The following is a 22,351-nucleotide window of genomic DNA, read 5'->3' on the forward strand; positions in this document are numbered from 1 at the left end:
GGCACCTCTGTGGCCGGAGGGGCCCCCTTCGCTGCCGGACCCGGTGCGCCTTACTCGGGATTACACCCCACGGAGCCGGGCGTTGCTGCTTTTGCAGAGGTCGGAGAATGTGCTTTGAACGCACTTGAGCGAATCCGCTTGCAAACGGCCGCCAAAGCGCACTGAAAGCGAATACGTGCGAAAGCAGCTCGACGTCCGTTCCCGGCGCGTCGGCTTGGCTGCTTCTCCCCCTCCACCCCGAAGTGATGACCCCGCGCTCTCTTGCTAGGCTGCCCCAGAAGCAGCCAGCCAAGCGAGCACCGGGCTGCGAAGGGACCCCAAGCCAGGCCAGCTGTCCATGGCGGCCCACTTGGCAAGAGCCACCAGCGGATGAATGAAGCCCCCGCGTGTTTAAAAAATTTTTTTAAAAAAAGGGAAGGGGTCTCATTGCCTCAGAGACCGAAGCTCCGGAGACGGTCGCAGCGGCAAAATGCTCCAGCGGGGCAACAGAAATTGAGAGGGAAACTTGGAAACGTCCAGAGGCAGGGAGTTCCACTGGCGCGCAGACTGCAAAGCGGCCCCAGGAGAGCTAAAAGGCGCACTCTTTCGAAAGACCCTCCTCCCCCGACACCTTCCCACCTTTCCTCTTTCTACTGGGCAAAGCTTCGCCTGTCCAGCCTCTCCAGGCCCGGATGCTGCGAAGGGCGCGGGGCTAGGAGCAAAATGCTGGGCACCCCCTCGCCGCCCACCTTCCGGCCAGCAGCCGCGTCGCTTGCTTGCCAGCTCTGCACGGGGCGCTTGCCCACCTGGCCTGCCTTGGGGGACCCTCCTCCTCTCCCTGGGGCAGGTAACGCCAGGAGTCTCCCGGTCTAGGCTTACCTGGGAGAGCTTGAGCCGCTTGCCCGGGGAGGCCTGGATGACCAGGGCGATCATGGCCAGGTAGGTGTAGGGCGGCTTGGCGTGCCGGCTGTACTTCTTCTTGGCCCTCTTGCGGGGCCCGGCGCCTTCCTCTGGCTCGGCGCGCTCCAGCCCTTGCGCCCCCATGGGCGTGGGGGGAGTCTCCGTGCGCAGCTGCTGGCTGGAGGCCTCTGTGCCTGCGCTGGCCAGGAGCGGTCTGGTGGGGGCCCAAGAGCAGCCCTGGGCTGGGCTGGGAGGGGCTGGGCTGGCCAGGGCCCCCTTTCTCCCGGGCCATTGCAGGCCCTTTCTCATGCTGATTGGGGAGGCAGACTGCTGGCACCAGGCTGGAGGGGGGGGAACAATTAGCAGGGCCGCACTAATCACTTTGGAGGGGCGAGCCAGAGGTGAGAGGGTTGCGCAAGCCTCGGGGTGAGGCTCAACAGCCGCCTCCCAGCTTAAACGACACCCCCACTAGGGGAAAAAACACTGCCGGACAAAGGCCTCCCTGAGAGGACGCCCAGGGGGCTGTGGATTGGAGCGGGCATGGCCCTGCCGAGCCCAGGGGTCGAGGTCACCAGCAGGAAGTGAACTTCCGCTTGGGGTGGCCAGGTCTAGTCGCTTGGCCTGCTTCCCCCCAGGGCCACAGGGAAAAGGCCGTAGGTTGAAGGAAGCAAAAGGCAGCAGGTTGGCCGGGCCTGGCTTTGGGACTAGGTCAAGACAGATCGCCGTGTTCGTCTGCCTGTAGCAGCAGAAAAGAGCAAGCGTCCAGTGGCACCTAGAAGACTCACAAGATCTGTGGTAGAGTATGAGCTTTCGTGAGCCACAGGTATCTGAAGAAGGGAGCTGTGGCTCAGGAAAGCTCCTACCCTGCCACAAATTTAGTGAGGTGCTAGTGGACTCTTGCTCTTTTCTCCTGGCTTTGGTTCTGGCAGCCAGAGCTTTGATGATGTGCCAGGCCTTTGGGAATTAGGACTCCGCTTGTCCTGGTAGGAGCCAAACCCAGGCGTCCAAGGAGGGCTTGGCTGGAGCCAGCATCTCTTTTCCAGATTTATTTATTTAAAACATTTCTATTCTCAACCCCCTCCCCCCTCTTCTGCTGTCTACAGGCCTTCAAGGCAGCTAACAACAAATAAATAGTGTAAAACACAAAATGAAAGTATTTTCCTCATCGGGATTTATTTATGTATTAACTGTATAGTCTGTCCTTTTAGCTGAGACTCAAGGCAGATTACGCTTCCTAAATGGATGCAATCAATAGCAGGAGACATCAAATAAGCGATGTTATAGGACTGGGATTCCAGCAGTCTGAAACAAAGCATAAAGCATTAGGCATGATATGTTACACTGTGCAAAAAATGGTATTGCATAAGTATAAAAACAAAGTAGTGAGAGCAGGATAATACATCCAGCAAACAAATACATGCGTCCTGTACACAGTGATATAGTCGACAGCCCCAGTCCCTTCAGAACAGTGCCTTCCTGAAACATTCCATTATAATACGGCCCTAGATCCTCTCTAAAAGTGCCGCCTTGAACAATTCTGTTTGTGGAATGCCAGTAGCAAGGGGCCTTCCTGACCTCCTTGTGAACCCTCCAAATCCCACAATTTGGGGTTCACAACAGAGAAAACACACGTACGGACAGTTGTTGATCTTGCCGATTTCCAAGGTGGTACCTGAAGAAGGCCACACTGAGATAAGCAGAGCTGTCGTGGCAGAGCAGGGCCGGAAACGTGGTTTGAGGCACGTGGTATGAGGCACTGAGGCCATGAAGGATTTTGCATGTGATGTCCGGTACCTTTAATTGAACCCAGGCACTGAGGCCATGAAGGATTTTGCATGTGATGTCCGGTACCTTTAATTGAACCCAGTAATGGAGGGGCAGCCAGTGGAGTAATTGCAGAATGGGAGTAATATGCCTGCTCCGTGTAGCTTCTGATAACATCTGAGCTGCAGCATTTTGTACCAACTGGAGTCTCTGAGTTAACTTCAAGGGCAGTCCCATGTAGGGTGCATTGCAGTGGTCTAGTCTCAATGTTACCCGAGTGTCGATCCAGGTGGCCAGATCAGTTGAGTCAAGGTTGGAGCCTTCTTCCAGACTAAAGGATGTTGCAAGAAAGCATTTTTGCAGCTGCATTCCCTTATTTCTACCTGGCTGTAACACGGGGCCCGGTATAACCTCTAGGCATCCCTAGGTCAGCTGGACACCACTGAAGGTGGGAAGCCCGATGCCTTTCAGGACCTCAGCAGCATCTTGTCAGGATTCAGTTTCAGTTCACTTTTAGCAAGAGTAGTTCAGAGCACGTGCAGAATGCCTTAGGCAAGGAAAGGGCGTTTTACATATTAAAGGAAAAATAGCAAGCAACTCAAGTGAGGTGGGTGATTCCAAGCAACAGCCCCAGTTCTGGAAGCAAGAAGACGACTTCCCATTTGAGCCCTGGCACCTTTTATTTGGGAAAGCATTTCCCTCTGTTGCAATCTGAAGATGTGCCATACCAGACTGGCAGGGCGGGAATGAGAGGGTTTGCCCACCCAAATTCTGTGCTACCAAACTTCTGTGTTCTATTTATTTATTTTACTTCCTTTATGCCCTGCCTTTCTTTCCAAGGAGGACCAAAATTGGCTTAGATCATTCTCTTTTCCTCCATTTTTCCACTCACAACAATCCTGTGAGTTTGGCTCAGCTTAGAGCAGGCGACTGACCCAGGTTCGGCCAGCAAGCTTCGATGGCAGAGTGGGGAATCGAACCTGGGTCACCCAGAACCTAGTCTGCCACTCTAGCCACTACACCACACTGGCTCTCTATGGTAAGAGTATGTCTTGTTCTTTAGGAACCAGCTACTTGGAAGCAGCAGCTTCTACCTGCAGACGGGTATTGCCTGGGGAGACAGATCCAGGTAACAAAATGGGGGGGGGGGACTTATGCTCTGCAAACTTTCGACACATTGGAGTTGATAAGCAGAGAGGCTGGTGTGGAAAAGGACCATCTGGGCCTGTTCCCTTGTTTTCTCAATTCTGTAAAAGTAACTGAACAGGCTGAAAGTCAACTGATGAAGCTTTGCCTGTGACTACTTCTCTGCCCTGCCGAAGGTATCTCAAGTTTCTCCAGATGAGTTTTTTCTTGTCCAGAAGCTATAAAGGCCCAGAGGAGCGGTCAGGAAAAAAGGTAACATCCCTTGATAGTCTCTTAAAACCCTGGCAAACCAGCTACCAAACCAGGACGCAGGGGTGTGCTGTGTGTGTGGGGGGGGGGAGGGGGAATCAGACCCAGATTGCAGGGGAGGTTTTGCTCTTTTGCTGGGTGCTGCCTAACCTCCCTTCCTTGCCTTCCCAGATGGGCCATCTGCCCTCCACTGTGGCTGCTGCTCCTTGGAATCCAGAGGAGGGGGAGGCCAGAGCCCTTCACCCACCTGTCCAAACGCTTTACCTCTAAGCTGCAGCCGCTGCCCCCTTCACATGCCCCCGCCAGGGTATTGTGCTCTGCGTTAGGCATCAAGGTGGCAACAGATGGCCAGAGCAGGAGGCCCCAGCATGCTCCCGGTGGCAGAGAGCCTTGTTTTCACCGCTAGGGACCGAAGAGGCCCGGACTTCTCCGTCCCGCTTTTGCTTGCACCTTCAGAGATCCTTTTTTGCCTGCACCCTGAGTGCCTGCACATCAGCTGAAGTGCAACTGAAAAAACTACCCCTGCAGCTCATGGCTGAGAAAAGCTGGGCCTGGAAAGAGTGTGTGTGATATTGCAAAGCTCACTATTGCCTCTGGGTTTAGTGCCGCCCCCCAACACTGGAATGTAGGGACAGGTTTGTTGGAAGGAATGGTGCTCTCGCACCTCGGAACACTTGAGTGTGCTTTACTAGTAGCAATAGCGGTTTGAAGCTGTCCCCAAGCCAAGAACAATCACCACCGTCATCATTCCAAGCACCGATACAGCAAATTCAGTGTTCAAAGTCACACTATGACAATGAGAGTCTATGTAGTGTTGGGCTACAACCAGGGAGACATGGGTTCGAATCCCTCCTCAGCTGTAAAGTTCACCGAGTGACCTTGAAGCAGTTGTTCTTGCTCAATCTGGCCTACAGTGCAGGGTTGTTATGAGGAAAAGAGAGGGTGGGTGGGAACTCTGCATTCTACAGGTGCCACCTTGCACATGGGTAAGATCAAGAGCTGCCTGTACATGTGCCTTCTCTGTGGTGGCCCCCACCTTATGGAATGGCCTGCCTGAAGAAGTCACAGAAGCACCCACTCTCCTGGCAAATGATGCAAAAGTGAATTATTCAAGAGGGTTTTTTACTCAGATCGGAGGCCTGTACTACAGGGAGATGATCTCAAGGACACGAGAAGGGATGGAGACTATAGACTTTACTGCTATGCACTGTCTGTTGCTGTAATTATAATCCTACTGGATAGTTCCTAAGTCGTTTAATGTCAGTCTTACAATTGCTTATGCTCTGTTTTAGCATTTCTTCAACTCTGTATTGGATGCCTATTAGTTTTTAATCTCTGCGAATTTGCATTTATACACATACACATTGTTGATTGAAATGTCCTTAGAATTGACTGTACCAGCTCACACTGTATTGAGTGTCAGTGAGAAAGGCAGACTGTAACATAAATAAATAAATAAATAAATAAATACTGCCCTGACATGCTTACCCTGACCTGGAGAGCCCAGGTGAGCCTGATCTCATCAGATCTCAGAAGTTAAGCAGGGTCAGCCTTGGTTAGCACTTGGATGGGAGACCTCCAAGGAAGACCAGGGTTGCAGAGGCAGGCAATGGCAAACCACCTCTGTGAGTCTCTTGCCATGAAAACCCCACCAGGGGTTGCCATAAGTCAGCTATGACTGGAGGGCACTCTCCTCCTCCTCCTCCTCCTCCTCCTCCTCCTCCTCCTGACATCCTTGCAGGAAAAGTGAGACAAAAATTAAGAAACTACCCTGTAGAGAGCCAGTTTGGAGTAGTGGTTAAGAGCTGTACACCAACAAAAAGGCTGTTCCAGTACAACAAGGTAATCCAACAGGGAAGAAACTCACCGGAAACAATTACTAAAGAGTGCTATTTATAAGGATTGAAGTGCCAGTGCTCTACATAAGAATAAATAGTAACTGTAAAAGCCTATACAAAAATATTCAATACATTTATAAATATAAATAGCAGTGCAATGAACCTTTCATACAATAAGAGACTGATTCTTTTCCCTATTTTCAAGAACAGGGTTCAGTTGCCAATTAATAGAAGGTTGCGTCCTGGTAAAGTACAATAAATTCAAGTCCAGTTCACTAATGTATTAATTTTCCTTTTTAGGTATAATGATGGACAGTCTATTCATTTGGGGATGTAGATGTGATACCCCAAAAGGTCTTTGGAGTTCTTACTTGCATCCTGGAATCTACCTGATGGTAAACGAAAGCGGACTTTCTGTGCCCTTCCTGTAGCTAAAAGACTTACATTGCAACATAGGAGAGATAAATACCCACCTGCCGTAATTCAATGGATGGAGAACCTGCCAATTTTATCTACATTTGTACGGCATACAGACGACACTACGGATGAACTTATTTTTAGATATTTGGAAACCTTGAATTGATGCTTATGTGTAGATTTCTCACTATTGTCATATGTTCATTTCTATTATGCATAATAAGGCTCTTTTTAATTTTCTTTTCAAATAAAATAGAATTTAAAAGAAAAAAAAATCTTATCATGCCTGTAAGTATCTACCAGATATTGGGAGACCATATTTCAGTTCCTGGCAAAACTTGCTTTTTCCAAGAGAGTGAAGAAATATTCTTGATTCTTATATTTTTTTTAATTGCACTTCTCAGAGTTGATCCCCAGGGATAAGGGCAAATGAGCTTTAAATTCAACACCAATATGCTGGGAGTGGGGGTCCAGGAGCCGGGGGTGGGGGGGGTGGGGGGTCTGCTGCCTCCTGCTTTCCCCCTTAGGCAGTAGAGAGGCAGGGATTTCACAGGGCAAGTTGGGTGGAGGAGCAGGTCTCTTGGCAAGAAAAAGAATGCCCCACCCCGTCCCAAACGGCATGGATGATGGTTCCTGAATGCAGTCGCTTCCTGAGATAGGAATCAGGGAGCAAAAAAAGGCCCATCAGGGCAGCTGGCCCCCAGGCCTTCCAAGCCACCGGGCTGGTTTGGACTTTTGTGGCCCTGCCTGGCCGGCTCCTCCTTTTCACTCCAGCCCACTTGGCCTTTGTTGTGTTAACGCACCCAGGGAATTAAGCAAACTCTCCTGATGGCTCTGCTAACAGGGCTGCTAATGTCTGGTTAATGGCTCTGGATGGTGGGGGTGGGTGGAGGGCAGGCTATCGGTCTCTCAGGGCTCCTGGCCCAGAAGGGGCACTGGCCCATTATTCTCCAGTGCTGGCCAGAAGAAATGGGCCCAAAGCCATGATGCTTCAGTGTAGAGAATGTAGCTAAGGCTCAGCTCTGCCAAGGGACTGCCTCAGAGCACGTACAGAGCATGACTTGCCCCAACGGGCACCGTTTGCCTTTCAGCTTATGAAGGCTTCCCGCTGGATGACAGCTGAGCCACCTCCAGCAAAGTTCTGCCCTTCTAAGCACATTGATTTCAACAGCTAGGCCGGTGCTGAGAAAAACGCATCTTCCATTGGGATGAACGGAGCCACAGGAATCTTCCGAGCACTGCTGTGTGGCCTCCCTGTGGGAGGGAAGGAGATGCCTCGGGGAGGCTAGAGCTGGATGTTTCCCACCTCTGGGCCCTGCTCTTCTCTTTGAAGATATTCAACATGAGGGGAACATGGTGGATTGGGCCCGTCAATTGCTTTGCCTCCCTTTATGCTGTCCTGGCACAGAAGCAGCCTGGGCTGGTCAAGATAGAAAAAGCAAGCCCCGGTGTGTGTGTGTGTGTGTGTGTGTGTGTGTGCTGTAGCCAAACCTCTTTGCTGAGCCCCGGGGGGGGTGGTTCTGGAGCTGGGGCCACCTTGGTGCAATTCTCATCTGGCCTGATACGGCTTCCTGGCCCAGCCTCTCAGAGGAAGGGCATTACCCAAGACGTTCAAGCTCTTTTACTGTTGCATTCACTGTCCCCTCTTATAGAAACAATTTCTCTCTGTGGTCATCAAACTCACGTTGACCCCTTCATGGGCTGGATGGCAGCACGAGACGCAGGAAACGTTTCGGGTTGCAGGCAAAAGGAGGCATCCCAACGCCATCTCAACACTCCCCCTAACAGCAAACCTGATGGCTGAGGACGCAAAGAGAAAGGCAGACTATAACATCACATTGGTATCCTGCTGGGGCCTCGGGACCATATGCATGATTCTACCCTCATACAACAACCCTGTGAGGTGGGCTATGCTGAAAGTGTATGGCTGGCCAACAAGTTTTGATGGCAATGGGGAAGCCTATAGATTCCCAAGATGAAACGAGCACTTTGGACAGCAAAACGGGGCCTCCTACAGACAAGACTGGGGTTTCTTCATCTTGGGGAATGTTTCAGAATTAAGAAAATACCCCCCACATGGCTTGTTATGGACTGAGCATGCCCACAGACTGTTGAGAGTGGCTGAGGATTGGCTGAAGGGTAAAAAGGGAAAGAAGACTGGGAAATTGCCCCTGAGAACTTAGGATTGTGGGTCAGATGTGTTTGGATTTCCAGGGTTTTTTTTAGCCCTCCCCTGTAGTTCTCCGTGGACCCTCACCACCTTCCTATATGCAGAGCTGATTCCGTCGAAACTGCCTGGATGAAGGGTAAGGAGGCCGGCTGGTGCACGGTTGGTGCTAGAGAAATACCTTTTCCCTCTTGTACTCTTTGGCTTGTGATGTGGGAGCCAATGTGAGTTCCATGGCTGTAGTCATATTTATGTAGCCTGCACGGGCGAGCACTGCTGGCTAATACTTCATGCACAGGTCTGTCCATTCCCCCCTCATCCAAAGATCTCAGGTCTGCATGCCTGGGCCCCCGTTTTCTCCCTACAGCAACCCTGTGAGGTAGGTGAGACTGAGAGTGTGCCTACCCAAGCGCACCCAGCAAGTTTCGCAGCAGAGAGGTGGATTTGGAGTTCTCTCCTAGCCCAGCACTGTAGCCACAATGCCACAATGGCCCTTCCACAAAAGCACGTAACCAGAGCCCTGTTGGATTAGACCAGTGGTCCATCCCGTCCGGTGGCTGCCCAACAAAGAGGCACAGAGGCGGAGACCTTCCCCTAAAGTTGCTTCCTGGCACTGGTAGCCAGACTGGGGAGGTTCTCTTGAGTCACCACGACTCTGTCTAATCCTCCTTTATAAGTCATCTATGCTTGTGACCATCTCTATACCCATCGGCTTCAAATTTATTAACCCCTGAGCAAAGAATATTTGTCCATTCTGAATCTATTGCTCCACAACTTAATTCAGTCCCCCCCTCCCTGCTCCTGCAAGTCCTGGTATTATGAGAGGGGGAGGAAAAGTTCTCTCCGTCTACTCTGTCTGGCCTATGCCAGTTTAGTGTAGTGGTTAAGAGCATGGGGCTCTAATCTGGAGAGCCATGTTCCATTTCCCACTCCTCCTCTTGAAGCCAGCTGGGTGACCTTGGGACAGTCACTTAAGAGCGGCAGGTCTCTAATCTGAAGAGCCGTGTTCGACTCCCTGCTCCTCCACATGAAGCCAGCTGGGTCAGCCACAGCTCTTTCAGAGCTCTCTCAGCCCCACCCACTTCACCAGGTGATTGTTGTGGGGATAATACTAACATACTTTGTAAACCGCTCTGAGTGGGTGTTAAGTCATCCTGAAGGGCGGTATATAAACTGAATGTTGTTATTATTATTATAAACCTTTCCCACATCTTTTTTGTGAAATGAAAAATCCCAGACTGAATCACAGGACAGGTGTCCCTCCCAACCCCTTAATCATCTTGGTTGTCCTGAAGGGTGGTATATAAATCGAATGGTGTTGTTGTCATTGTCCCCCCGTTTATTATTGTCTGCCATCTTCTGCACTTTTTCCAGCTCTGCCAGGCCCTTTATGGCCAGTATGCTATGCATCAAATAAGGTGGCCTTGGGCCCATCACACTTTCACTCAGCCTAACCTACCTCACAAGGTTGTTGCGAAGATGTTGAAGGGAGCCATGTCCATTGCTCACATCTCTGAGATTTTTGGAGGAAGTGTGGAATACAAAGTTCATAAACAGATTTCTGGTCAGTAGAATATGCAGGTTTTTGTTTCGATAGTTATTTAGGCAATTTTCCAACAATCCATGTATTTTAGTATTTTGGGGCTAGGCTTCCATTAGCCATTAAATAATATTCCAATTGGTGTTACCTAACTACGAAAAAGGCATTTCTTTATGAATGTTTAAGTTAAAGTTGTAAAAAATACTTTTGTGGGGGAAAGTCAGCCCTACTCTGATGTCAGAGGCTTGGCTTCATTGACCCACCAACTCAGCGCGTGTCCTTTCTGCACCAGGGCTGGCTTGATGCCCCTGCTCTGAACACTTTCATCTCTTTGCTGCCACAACTGCGGAAGGTGTACTGTCTGCTTAGATGGCAGGATTGTGGTAGAATCCTGTTGAGGCTGCTGTAAATATTTTTAGTGCCCTCTGACCATGCAAGTGTTCGCCACTGCAGGACCATATGCCACCCCTACTCCCAAACCAAGCAAGAATAATAGCTCGGAGAAACGACGACTGAGGGGGTGACATGACAGAGGTTGACAAGATTATGCATGGGATAGAGAAGGCAGAGAAAGAAGTACTTTTCTCCCTTTTTCACAATACCAGAACTCGTGGCCACACAATGAAATTGCTGAGCAGTTGGGTCAGAACAGATAAAAGGAAGTACTTCTTCACCCAAAGGGTGATTAACACATGGAATTCACTGCCTCAGGAGGTGGCAGCAGCTTCAAGCATAGACAGCTTCAAGAGGGGATTGGAGAAACATATGGAGCAGCGGTCCATCAGTGGCTATTAGCCACAAGGTATAGCTGGAACTCTCTTGTCTAAGGCAGTGATGCTCTGTATTCTCGGGGTTTGGGGCAGCAATCAGTGGGAGGGCTTCTAGTGTCCCGTCCCCCACTGGCAGACCTCCTGAAGACACCTGGGTTTTGGCTACTGTGTGACACAGAGTGTTGGACTGAATGGGCCATTGGCCTGATCCAACATGGCTTCTCTTAAGAATATCCTGCCAGGAGCTACATGCAAGCATTGCCTTCCAGCTTCCCTGTCTTGATTCATTATCCCCTCCTAAATTCAACTTCCCATTACAGACCCTCACAACCAACATAGTAAAGAGTCCAGTAGCACCTTTAAGACTAACCAACTTTATTGTGGCATAAGCTTTCAAGAACCACTGCTCTCTTTGTCAGATGCATCCAGAAGAGAGCTGTGCTTCTCGAAAGCTTATGCTACAATAAAGTTGGTTAGTCTTAAAAGTGCTACTGGACTTTTTTCTATTTTGCAACTACAGACTAACATGGTTGACTCCTCTGGATTCACAACCAACCGACTCTTCATGCCCTACAACTTCCATAATTTCTGTTTGAACACCTTAATGAGGCACAGATATGGCTCATAAGGTGCTACTGGATTCCATTCTTGCTCTTCTACTGCAGACCACGGTGGCAGCTGCTCACCTGAAACTACCTGGAACTGAAACAAGTGATCTCACCTCCAGAGGGCACTATGGGGCAGAGGGACCCTTCTCTCCCCCCACCCCCTTTCCAACATGTACATCCACTCATCAAGGGAAGGTCGTTTTAATAATCTTTTCCAAGGTTTGAATTGTTCCCTGCAGGAATAAATTGCAAACGCTGGCATGTGCAAAACATTTTACATTTATTTACACGTGCTAGATTTATACTCCACCTTTCCATTCGGCATGCTGATGGAGGCTAAACAAATTTGCCCTTGTACAAACCAGCAACAACAATTCAGAACAAAACTGCAGCAATGCAACTCCTCATAGGGAAGGTGAGGAGCATCTCTGTTCAGAGCTCCCGTGGGCTGCTGTATAACAACTTCGTTCCCATTTACTGTTGGGAAGGCGACTACGATGTACAACACAACCAAGTTTTTTAAAAACCCAATTATTGAAACACACAGTATAAAAAAACTTGTCAATGGGACCAACAGACTGCAAACTCTTGCCTCAAGCTGGGGGACAAATGTTTGTTTTCAAGAAATTTGTTCTAATGTTAGTGGCCAAATACACACTTGCTGTTCTACGTGGGGGAGAATACCCACTCCCACTAAATGTGGATTCCTTGCAAATGGAAAGAGATCAAAGACACTCACAGCCTTCCCAGAACTGACCCTCTTGGAAGAGTTGGCTGTACCAGTTGCCCTTGCCATGCTGGGGCCTGAGAGCCAAGCTACAAGTGATGAATAATACTTGCCTGGCAAGTGAACAGACTCATGTGTATTCCTCCCTGTTCACTTGCCATTCACTTGCTCTCCATTTGTGGAGCGCAAGTGAATGGCAAGTGAACAGGGAATACACGTGAGTCTGTTCACTTGCCAGGCAAGTATTATTCATCACTTGTAGCTTGGCTCTGAGAGAAGATGGTCAGGGAAAGGATCAAAGGAGATCTCTGACTTTTTGCCCAAGTGCTGCTTGTGGGGGCTGACCGTAACACAATATGGCCACTTGATTGCCCATACGTGTGAAGCAGAGCCTGTTGTGGATCATGCTTGGACCTTGGCATGCTGAGCAAATACTCTACCCGAGTCAGAGCCCCTCCCCTCAAGGTAAGCTGCGAGGACCATTTGGGGACAGTAAGATTTCACCTGATCACTCATGCAGGCTGCAGTCCCCGTGAAGTCTTCCATGCTGTGTTTGGAACATGGGACACGTTTTGTAGACCAAAGAAAGCTTCATGAGCCACACATGAGAGATGCCTATCAATGCTCAAGAGTGTGGGAAACATCTTCCTAACAACTCAGGCTTAGTGAAGCACCAGAGAATCCACGCAGGATAGAAAGCCCAACAAGAGCTGCCATTTGGGGAGGATACCTTGCTGGCTGAGCTGCCCTTCTGACGCATCAAAGAGGCCACGTGGAAGAGAGGCCCTGCAGCAGGCTGCTCTTCACACAACTCTTCTTTCCTCCTAAGAGTATGTTGCTATAGACACAAACTGCAGGAATTCAAGCTGAGCCAATGAATTCTTGGAGGGCAGAGCTACAGGACAGCGTCTGCATGTCAAGAGGGGGTGTCATTGACCGTCAGAGGCTGGGGGCAAGACACAAGGATGGTTCCTACCCTCAGGCCCTGCTGCTCACTCCTTTCTCTGTGGCATCTGCTTGGCCATCAGCACAAGAGAGAATGCCGAGCCGGTGAGCCAACCTGGCCCTTCTCTGCTTACCAGTTCAAAGGAGTAGCCACGCTTATGACTCTCTACAGCTGCTAACCTTTATGATGTCCCATGGCTCCCTTTCACCTTAAAGTCACCTTCATGCTGCTGACATTAAAAGTGAAAGAGCATTGCCTGTGCGGGCCAATCGATGCACAAGAGTAGAGCAGACAGCTGAAAACAAATATTTAGGAGACTCCTGACAACACATGTGTGATTTTTTTCTGGAAACCTAACCCCTTCTTTCTTTCCTTCTCTCCCACATACATGCCACGGTGTGAAACAGTCGGATACACAATGCATTTCCCTAGAGACCACTCACAAATCTGGCTGGTCGAAGGCAAGCCAGGAGCCAAGCTGCAAGAGGGAGGGTGGATGAGGGAGCGTTATGGCAAGCAGAGAGAGACTCTCTACAGGTGACTGTAGCAGCTGTCAGAACCAGAAGCTGAAGCAGTCACCTGCAGGCATCCTGTATGGACCAGAGCTCAGTTTGTGATGCAAGCTATCACCTGGTGCTGCATTCAGCGATTACTAGTCAGACACATGAGAAGTTGTCCCATTTTCTGCAGTAGAAAAATAATGAGAAATAAAAAGAGAGGAAAAGACAAATCCTTATAAAACTACTGATCTGGGTACTGAAGAATCTTCCAAACGGAGAAACATAATCACAATATCATAGATCTTTTATATCCAGAACGCCTAGTAATATGCTGTATAGTGATGCTGTCAGAAGTTGCGTTGCTGCAGTGTGATTATAGCGCATGCCAGAACAACAGAAGCCGAGAAAAGGAGTGTCTTGGAAATGCGTCCAATGAGTAACTGGCTTGCTAGACCATTTCAGCACTGACTTGAGGCAAAAGAGCTTCTTTGCATGACTGTGCATGTGCCTAGAGTCTCATTTAGACTGTTGGCACACCCTACCCTCACAGGTACTGTGTGGGCATGCATAGCTATTTTGCAGCTCAGCTTAAGAGTTCCTGAGCCTGTGCAGAGTGCACTTCAAACCTATCTTGCCTTGCCAGCCTCCTGTTTAAATCAGGCCTGGAATGACTCCGCAGCAAGGACCAAGGAACCTTAGCCAACCTGACAATGACTCTTCCGTTCCATTGGGGTGCCAAGCTGCAGGGATTGTCCCTGGCCATCATGAACTCTAATGACTCAAAGAAGTGACCCTAGACAAGTTGCTCTGGACATGAGAAATCTGTCACACTGTGGTCATCTGCTCTTCCCTTTGGGGCAATTCCTCCTAATCAGGACCAACCAAGGAAAAGAACAGGCCACCACAGAAATATGCACTTCGACTCTGTAGATTGAGGTGAAAGTCTTGCTTTTTGCTGCCCTGTTCTTTCTCTGAAACTGAGAAAGGTTCCTTCTTCCATGTCATATCCCTGCAAAATAGTACAGTCCAGTAGCACCTTTAAGACTCACCAACTTTACTGTAGCATAAGCTTTTGAGAGCCACAGCTCTCTTCATCAGATGTGTCTGACGATGCATCTGACAAAGAGAGTGGTGGCTCTCGAAAGCTTATGCTACAGTAAAGTTGGTGAGTCTTAAAGGTGCTACTGGACTCTTGACTATTTTGCTACTACAGACTAACACGGCTAACTCCTCTGAAGAAATCCCTGGAGATTTACGGGCAGTGTCTGGACAGGGCATAGTTTGGGGAATGTTGGACAGGGCATAGTTTGGGGAAGGGAGCAAGCTCAGCAGGGAAGAGATGCCTTAGAATCTGCTCCCTGGAGCTGCTGTTACCTCCCAGGGACCTGATCTCTGTAGTCTGGAGATCAGCTGTAATTCCAGGAGAACTCCAGACCCCACCTGGAGGGTAGTAACCCTAGCTGCGGGAAAAGATCTGCAATTCTTTCCTCTCCAAACAGTCGGGCTTTTTGGAGAGGAAAATAACAGCAAAATGGCTTCCCACGGCACTCCCACTCTATCCCACCCCACAGCAGAAAGCCTTCCAATAAAAATACTGCACATTTTCCTGAAGCTTGTCCGGGTCAGATGGAGAACTGGAGGGAGGGGCGGTGCGGGCCACTGTCTTGTCCCCAGAGAGTCTGGCCTGTGCTTTCGTGCTGCCTGCGGCCTTGTCAACATCTTCTGCTGCTCAGGAGGACTTGGCCTGGGAGAGCCCCACCAACTTCGGGGTCTGCTGGGCATCCAAGCAGAATGCAGCTGGGGGCAAGAGACTTAGATGGGGAGGTCTAGCAAAAACGGCACGGCTTCTCCTCTGGGAGGTGCCTTGGCTCAGTGGTGGACAGCACCGGCTTTGCATGCAAAAGATCCCAGCTGCAATCCATGCGACCAGGCAGTAGGCAAGCTGGGAGAAACAGGGACAGTCTCACCTGGGCAACTTGATGCTGTATCACCTTTGGGTGGCGGAACAATACTCTGTAGAGGCATGGCGGGGTTTGTAGTTGGCAACGTTCGTTCAACTGCGTGGGCAGATCTTCCATGGCAATACTGTTTTTGTGAGGCCTGTGAATCTCCTCAGGAGGGGTCATAGTGGGTCAGCACAGCCCTCCTGGGACACAGGCCAGCCCCGGCAAAGGCTGGCTGGATGATATCCAACGGGTGGGTCATCCACACATCAAACACAGTTTTGTTTGGAGGCATGGTCTGGTCCAGCTCCAGAGGGAGCCTTGGTGGTGGGCTGGGCTGTATGGAAGGGCCTGGCATCAGCTCCCAGGACAAGGGGCTTCCAGAGGGCATGGGGCCATAGAAAGGCTGGCCTGGGACTGCAGAGAAGGCTGAGAAGGGGCTCGAGGGGGCCACCACGTTGGGGGCCACACACTTGCTGTAAGAGGTGGGCAGCTGCTCCCAGTGCGGGGCAGGTGGTGGCAAGGGAGGGGGTGTGTCATCCCCCGAGTCAGAGCCGCTGCTCTCTGGGGCCTGGTGGACCCTGGGGCGCTTGGCCAGAGCATGCCGGCTCTGCACCTTCTTGGGATGCCGTCTCCCTGCCTCTCTTCCCTTTGGGGACGAGGAGCCGTGGGAAGACAGACTGCTGGAGGAAGAAAAGGAACGGAGGGCTGGCAGGGGGCCCGAAGGCCTCCAGGGCAGCAGAGGTGGGCCTGATGAGACACGGAAGATGGGGACTGGGCCCCAGAAATCCAGGGCAGCAGTAGGGGTATGCGGTGCTTCAGCCCCCGCTCTGGGCTTCCCCCCCAGGCCAACATCCTGGAAATCACTGAGCAAGGAGTCAATGGAGAAGGGGGTGTTTTGGGGAGCCCCTTCGCCTGTCAGGCCTGAGCTGCCGTCTGAGGCAGAGGTGTTGTGAGGAGCCTGGGAGCAGCTGAAAGGCCAGCCGTGGTACACGTAGGGGGCAAGATCCACCACAAAAGTCCTCTCCTCTTGGCGGGAGACGGGCGTGTTCTGCAACTTGAGGGCCTCCGGTGGGATGCGGTCCACATCGACGGTCCAGAAATTCCCTTTGGCCTTGGGCTTGGCTGGATCTTTCAGCACCTGCAGGAGATGGGAGCATCAGGGTACGGGTGCCTGTGCGAGGGGAGGGAGGGGCGGGATTTCTTGCAAGACAACCACTGACCTCCCCACCCCAGGGTTTATCTATTTCAAACTTTTTATGCCACCTCTCCACCCAAACAGCGCTGTCAAGGCAGCAAACATTTGAACAGGACCCCAGGGGTTAAAATAATACATACAATGCAATAAAAACATACAAACACAAACACACAACACCAGAACTGCAGAGGAGGGTCAACAACAGTTATTGGGGGCCTGCTAAACAAAACAGCAAAGTCTTCAGCCACTAGCAGAGGACCACAGGAGCAGGCGACCCTCTCTGAGGAGGGAGAGAGTTCCAAAATATTGGCCCCCTGATGGAGAAGGCCTTTTCTCGGGCAGCCGCCCATCAGGCCTCAGGTGGTAGGGGCATGTGAAGGAAGGCAGAATGGATTTCAGGAAAGCTTGCAGCTGCGCTTCTTGCCCAGACCCCTGCTCTCACCCCACCGGATGTCCCTATGGCAGAGGCTTTGAATGCAAACCCAGAATTGTACCAGCTGCGGCCCATCTCATCTCCAAGGCAGAAAGATCTCCGCTATGCCCAGTTTCCAATTACAGCTCCATATATTAGATCCAATGTTTCTGGAGGGAGCCAAGTGGATAAATACGAAAAGATGGTAAAATAATAGTCCAGGAGCACCTTTCAGACTAACCAACTTTATTATAGCATAAGTTTGAAGAACCGTAGCTCTCTTCGTCAGATGAGAGACTCTACTATTTTGCAACTACAGACTAGAACAGCTAACTTCTCTGGATCTAGGAAGATGGTAGAGAATGATAGCTGTGAGGATCTCAGTGTTTGTCACCCAGTATCATTTATATCCCACTTTAGCCTGTATTTCCTAAATCCTAGTCTGACACAACACTTGGTTGGTTTGAAAGAATTACTGTAACCACATATTTTGGCTGCTTCCTATTACTGTTCTTGCTATTGTTTTGTGGTTTTACATTACAGTTGGTGGGTGCTTTTAAAATCGTAGGGTTGGAAGGGACCTCCAGGGTCATCTAGTCCAACCCCCTACACAATGCAGGAAATTTACAACTACTTCCCCCGCCCCCCCCATCCCCAGTGACCCCCGTTCCATGCTCAGACACCAGTTAGAGGCTCCAACTACCTCTGTATTTGCCTGTGGGAAGTTGTAATATATTGCTGAGAAATTGTTTACGGATGTAATTGTAAACATAATTGTATACATAATTATATGATAGAGATATTATAAATAGTTTGAAATTCAGCCTAGGATGGTGATATTTGAGAGTTACACTAACCATGCCCAGAAGATGGCAAAACACCATCAGGATCCCTAGCCGAACTGGCCTGGGGAAAATTGCTTCCTGACCCCAAGGTGGCGATTGGCATTACCCTGGGCATGTAAGAAGGGGCCACGAGAACTAAGCACCAATGTAACCCTTCTTGCCCTCCCCATCATGATCTGCCCAGGTTCACAGAATCAGCGTTGCTGTCAGGTGGCCATCTGGCCTCTGCTAAATCCCCAAAGAAGGAGAGCTCAGCACCTCCCAATGACTCATATGATGAATCTTCGCTGACTGTGTTATTGTTTTATGCAAACTGGCTTGAGAGCAGGGACCTGAGTGTGTGGGGTCAGATGAAGAGGAGAGGTCTATCGCTGGCTATTAAGCATGACAGTTTTATTCAGAAGGCCTCTGACTGTCAGATACTGGGGAGCAGGCTGCAGGGGAGGGCTGCAACCGGGGCGGCAGCTCCGGGGCTTCCCCGTGGCATCTGTCTAGCCACTATTGGAAATGGGACAGTGGACTAGATGGGCCATGGGACTGATCCAGCAGGGCTCTTCTTATAGTATGAACACACACAAGAATCCTGATCCAGAGGAGTTAGCCATGTTAGTCTGTAGTTAGTCGTGTTAGTCTGTAGTAGCAAAATAGTAGAGTTCAGTAGCACTTTGAAGATTAATCAACTTTATTGTAGCATAAGCTTTTGAGAACCACAGCTCTTTTTGTCAGATGCATCGTCAGCTTTTGAGAACCACAGCTCTCTTTGTCAGATGCATCGTCAGCTTTTGAGAACCACAGCTCTCTTCTCTTGCTACAAGAATCCCGATGAAATTCCTCTGTGCTCCTGCCCTGATTCATGTCCCAGCCATTTTACCAGTCCAACAGGTGAGGAGTGATTGGAGGCCCCTAGACATTGCCACCTATTGAACAGGAGCTGTGCTGCTGTTCTACCTGCTCCCTCACTGGACAAGCTCGAACCGCCCCCTCCCAGCGATACCATCTTACCTTGTGGAAGCAGTCATTGGAGGAGAGGTTGTGCCGGATGGAGTCCTTCCAGCCCTGGTAGCCCTCCTTGAAGAAGGGGAAGAGGGTGCTGATCTCCTTGATGATCTGAAAGGGTGAGAAGCAGTGGAGGAGAAAAGATCCCCAGGCATTAGTCCTGACAGCACCCCCCACCCTCACAGGTAACCCTAGAACAGGCACACTTCCCTTCTGGAAACTCAGCATAAACAAGCCTGTGGGATTAACCCTGATCCCCGTTTCAATGGTAGGGAAGCATTGCAAAGGTGGACAAATACTCCCTAAACTCGTGTACCTGTGAGCCCACCTGGCTCAGGGCTGTCAGCTTTCCAACCAGCCCTTGCAGATGTGTCTTTTACAGTGGCAAACTCTCAGGAATGGCTTCAGACCCAGAGGTTGCTTTTTTCACGCTGCATGTAACATCACATGCTGATTTGTACACATCCAATGGCCCTTAAGGGGATAAGGGCAGGCCAGGCCTTTTTCTGTGGCCAGTCGGCAACTCCAGTTACACATTTAAGGACCACCAGTCATCATCAATTGATGGTGATACAGAATTCACTCTAACCGGAAACATACGGATCCTCTTGATGTCTTCTCCTCTTGCAAGGGGTCCAGGGCTGTGTATGTGGCATTCCTCCATTTTACCCTCCCAAGAACCTCGTGAAGTGGGTTAGATTGGGAGTCCAGTCCAAAGCCTCAGCTGGTTCTCTGAAGAGGCAGCATATGCATTTTCTTAAACCGGCCACCCTGTAAGCTTTGTGGCATAGCAGGGTACGAATCCAGGCAACCAGCCCTCCCCCCAGCATGCCACCCATTCCTCAAGACTCTAACTAAAAGTCCTAGTAGAGTTGCCATCTGGCCAGGAGACAAAGAATTTTGGCTGCAGCCGGGTATTTACTTGCTATATTTATCGTCCACCTTTGTCACCGAGACTCAAAGTGGATATGCAGAAATGGACTTGTGAGAGGTTTTGGCCAGCACAAGAGGACCTGCGGACATCACTTTAAGATGCTGTTAAAAACACGGGGTAGGAGTGGGTGGAAGATTGGCAGCTCTAATTCCTAAACCTTCCAGAATGGAACTCAGACCGGACTGAAAATGGCACGTAGCATAAAAACGTTTCCCATATCCAGACATCTAGATCTCTTGTCCCTGGAGAAAACATACCAGCAACTAGCACAATCTTGTGTGTGATTGTGTGTCTGAATGCTGCAGCTTGAAATCACAGAAAGAAAAAGGGGATGCGCCCGTGTGTTGTGGCAAATTGGTAAGTCTTCCATGCAGATTAACTCTAATTTCCCCTTCGAAGTGGGACCTGCCGTGGGGCTAGTCAAGGTCTGTCAAGACAAACTTGCAAATGCCCTACAGAGAACTTCATAGGAGGGGCACTGACTGACCCTGGTGGGGGATTCCTTCGGGTGCCCCATGTAGAATGCAGCCAAGTACAGGGATTCTTTACTGAGAAGAAGGGCTGGCATTCATACTGGGGGAGGGGGGATAATTTTGATAAGAAAGTGCATGACTGCTAGAACTTTCTTAGCATGCAAAAAACACTGTCAGGGAACCAGAGGAGTTAGCTGTGTTAGTCTGCAGTAGCAAAATAGCAAAGAGTCCAGTAGCACCTTTAAGACTCACCAACTTTATGGTAGCATAAGCTTTCGAGAGCCAGAGCTCTCTCTGCTCATTCATTGCGGAGTGTTGGGCACTGTGCCCAGGAAGGCCCACTGGCTGCCCTGGGCCAGGCTTTAGGCAAGCTTGGCTCCTGGAAGAAAACTTCCAGAAGGTTCCCTTGGATGCTGGGATCCTGCCTCAGCCCCACTCTCTGCAGCGCCTCCTCCCAGCAAAGCAATCTGCCCCCTGCTGGTTCTAATCCCCCAGCTGGTTTGGCTGACCCCTGACCTGGGGGGGGGAGATTTACACTGCATACAGTAGGCTGAATGGGGCCGGCAGGGGACAGATGCCCGGGGGAGATAGCACTGGCAAGCCCCTTTCACAGATAACCCTGGCATGCAGCCCCCCCATCCTTTCGCTGACAACGGAAGGCCAGGAGCCATTGGGGAAGATGGGAGGGAGGGAGCCGCATCCAGAGCTCCCCAAATGCAGCCCCAGAACCACAGTCCATACCCGGAGGAGGCGCAGAGCGCGCTGCTGAGGACACCAGGCAGTATAAGCCACAATCCCGGCCTCCAGCCAAGATCCACAAAGCTGGCCCCAAGCCTCTTCCCACTGAAGCTCCTCTCACCTTTTTTGATGGGGGGGTGGGGGGGTTCAGGGGTCTTGCGTGTGGTTCCGTTTCAAGCCCCACTTCAGGCAGGCGGAAGGGGACCCCTAACGCCCGGGCCGCCTCTGCCCCTCACTTGCACGAATAATAATAATAATAATGGTGACGGGGCCAGGGTGGCTTTCAGCCCCGGGCGCAGCAGCCTCCAGTCCGGGCTGGAGCCCTCGGGCCCGCGGCAGGCCGTCGGGGAGGCGGCCTGGGCGGAAGAGCGAGGCTCCCGCCGGCGGCCCCTCGAGGGCTCCTTACCTGCGAGAGCTTGAGCCTGCGCTCGGGGGCGGCGCGGATGACCAGCGCGATCATGGCCAGGTAGGTGTAGGGGGGCTTGGGGTGGCGGTGGTAGCGCTTCTGCTTCGCCTTCGCCTTGGCTCGCTGGCTCGGCCCGCCGGCCGCCCCCTCGACGGGCTGCGAGGCCGCGCTGGCCCCTGGCCCGGCCGAGGCCGAGCTCCCATCCTCGGGCGCAGACATGGCCAGAGCCCCGGCGGGTGAAGGGCGGCCTGGGCCGTCGGGCGGGCTCCCCAGCACTGGAGCCCGGAGGGCGGCTGGCCCCGGGGGCGGGGGCGGGAGCGGGAGGAGGGCCGGGGTGGGGTGGGCGTTTGGGAGCAATTAGCATCTGGCGGGGAGGGGCCGTCCCGGAGGGGTGCCCGTCGCCAGGAAGCCACCTTGGGCAGGCGCGCCCGAGCAGCTTCCCATTCGGGGTGGGGTGGGGGGGTGCAACGAGGCCGCTCTCTTCCCTGGAAGGAGGTGCGCGCTGCCGCTGGCCAATCCCCCCCCCAGGCAGCCCAGCCCCCCAGCCCCGACGGAGCGCCCAGCGCCAGCGGCCCGCCCGTGGATGCCCAGCCACCTCGAAGGGCCTCGGAGGCGTCTTGGGGCGGGGGGCTCGCCTGGCCTTGGCCTAAAACGGTGGCGCATCACCCGTGGAAGGCCCGACGCCCTACTCCCGCAGCCCGCGCGCGGGTCCCCGCCGGTTCCGCCTCTGGCGCTCGCAGCCCCGACGGCGTCCTTTGTGCAAACCGGCGCTGCCCGGCACTGCGGAGGCCGCCCTCGGCCGCCCTCGCGCGCCTTTGCCGCCCCTTCTGCCCGATGGGTTGCGACTGCGAAGTG

General features: G+C 51.7%; 1 protein-coding gene across 1 annotated transcript; it reads right to left on the bottom strand.

Annotated features, from left to right (window-relative positions):
* Positions 1–15,663: 15,663 nt before the first annotated feature.
* Positions 15,664–21,715, bottom strand: FOXH1 (forkhead box H1). The gene is made up of 3 exons (XM_054985948.1): positions 21,497–21,715; positions 18,952–19,056; positions 15,664–16,635 (listed from the first exon to the last, which is right to left on the bottom strand). Exons 1-3 carry the CDS (start codon positions 21,713–21,715, stop codon positions 15,664–15,666), a joined length of 1,296 nt encoding a protein of 431 aa, XP_054841923.1.
* Positions 21,716–22,351: the final 636 nt, after the last annotated feature.

The sequence above is a fragment of the Eublepharis macularius genome, chromosome 7 (genome assembly GCF_028583425.1).
Source record: "Eublepharis macularius isolate TG4126 chromosome 7, MPM_Emac_v1.0, whole genome shotgun sequence".
In the NCBI taxonomy this organism is placed as follows: Eukaryota; Metazoa; Chordata; class Lepidosauria; order Squamata; family Eublepharidae; genus Eublepharis; species Eublepharis macularius.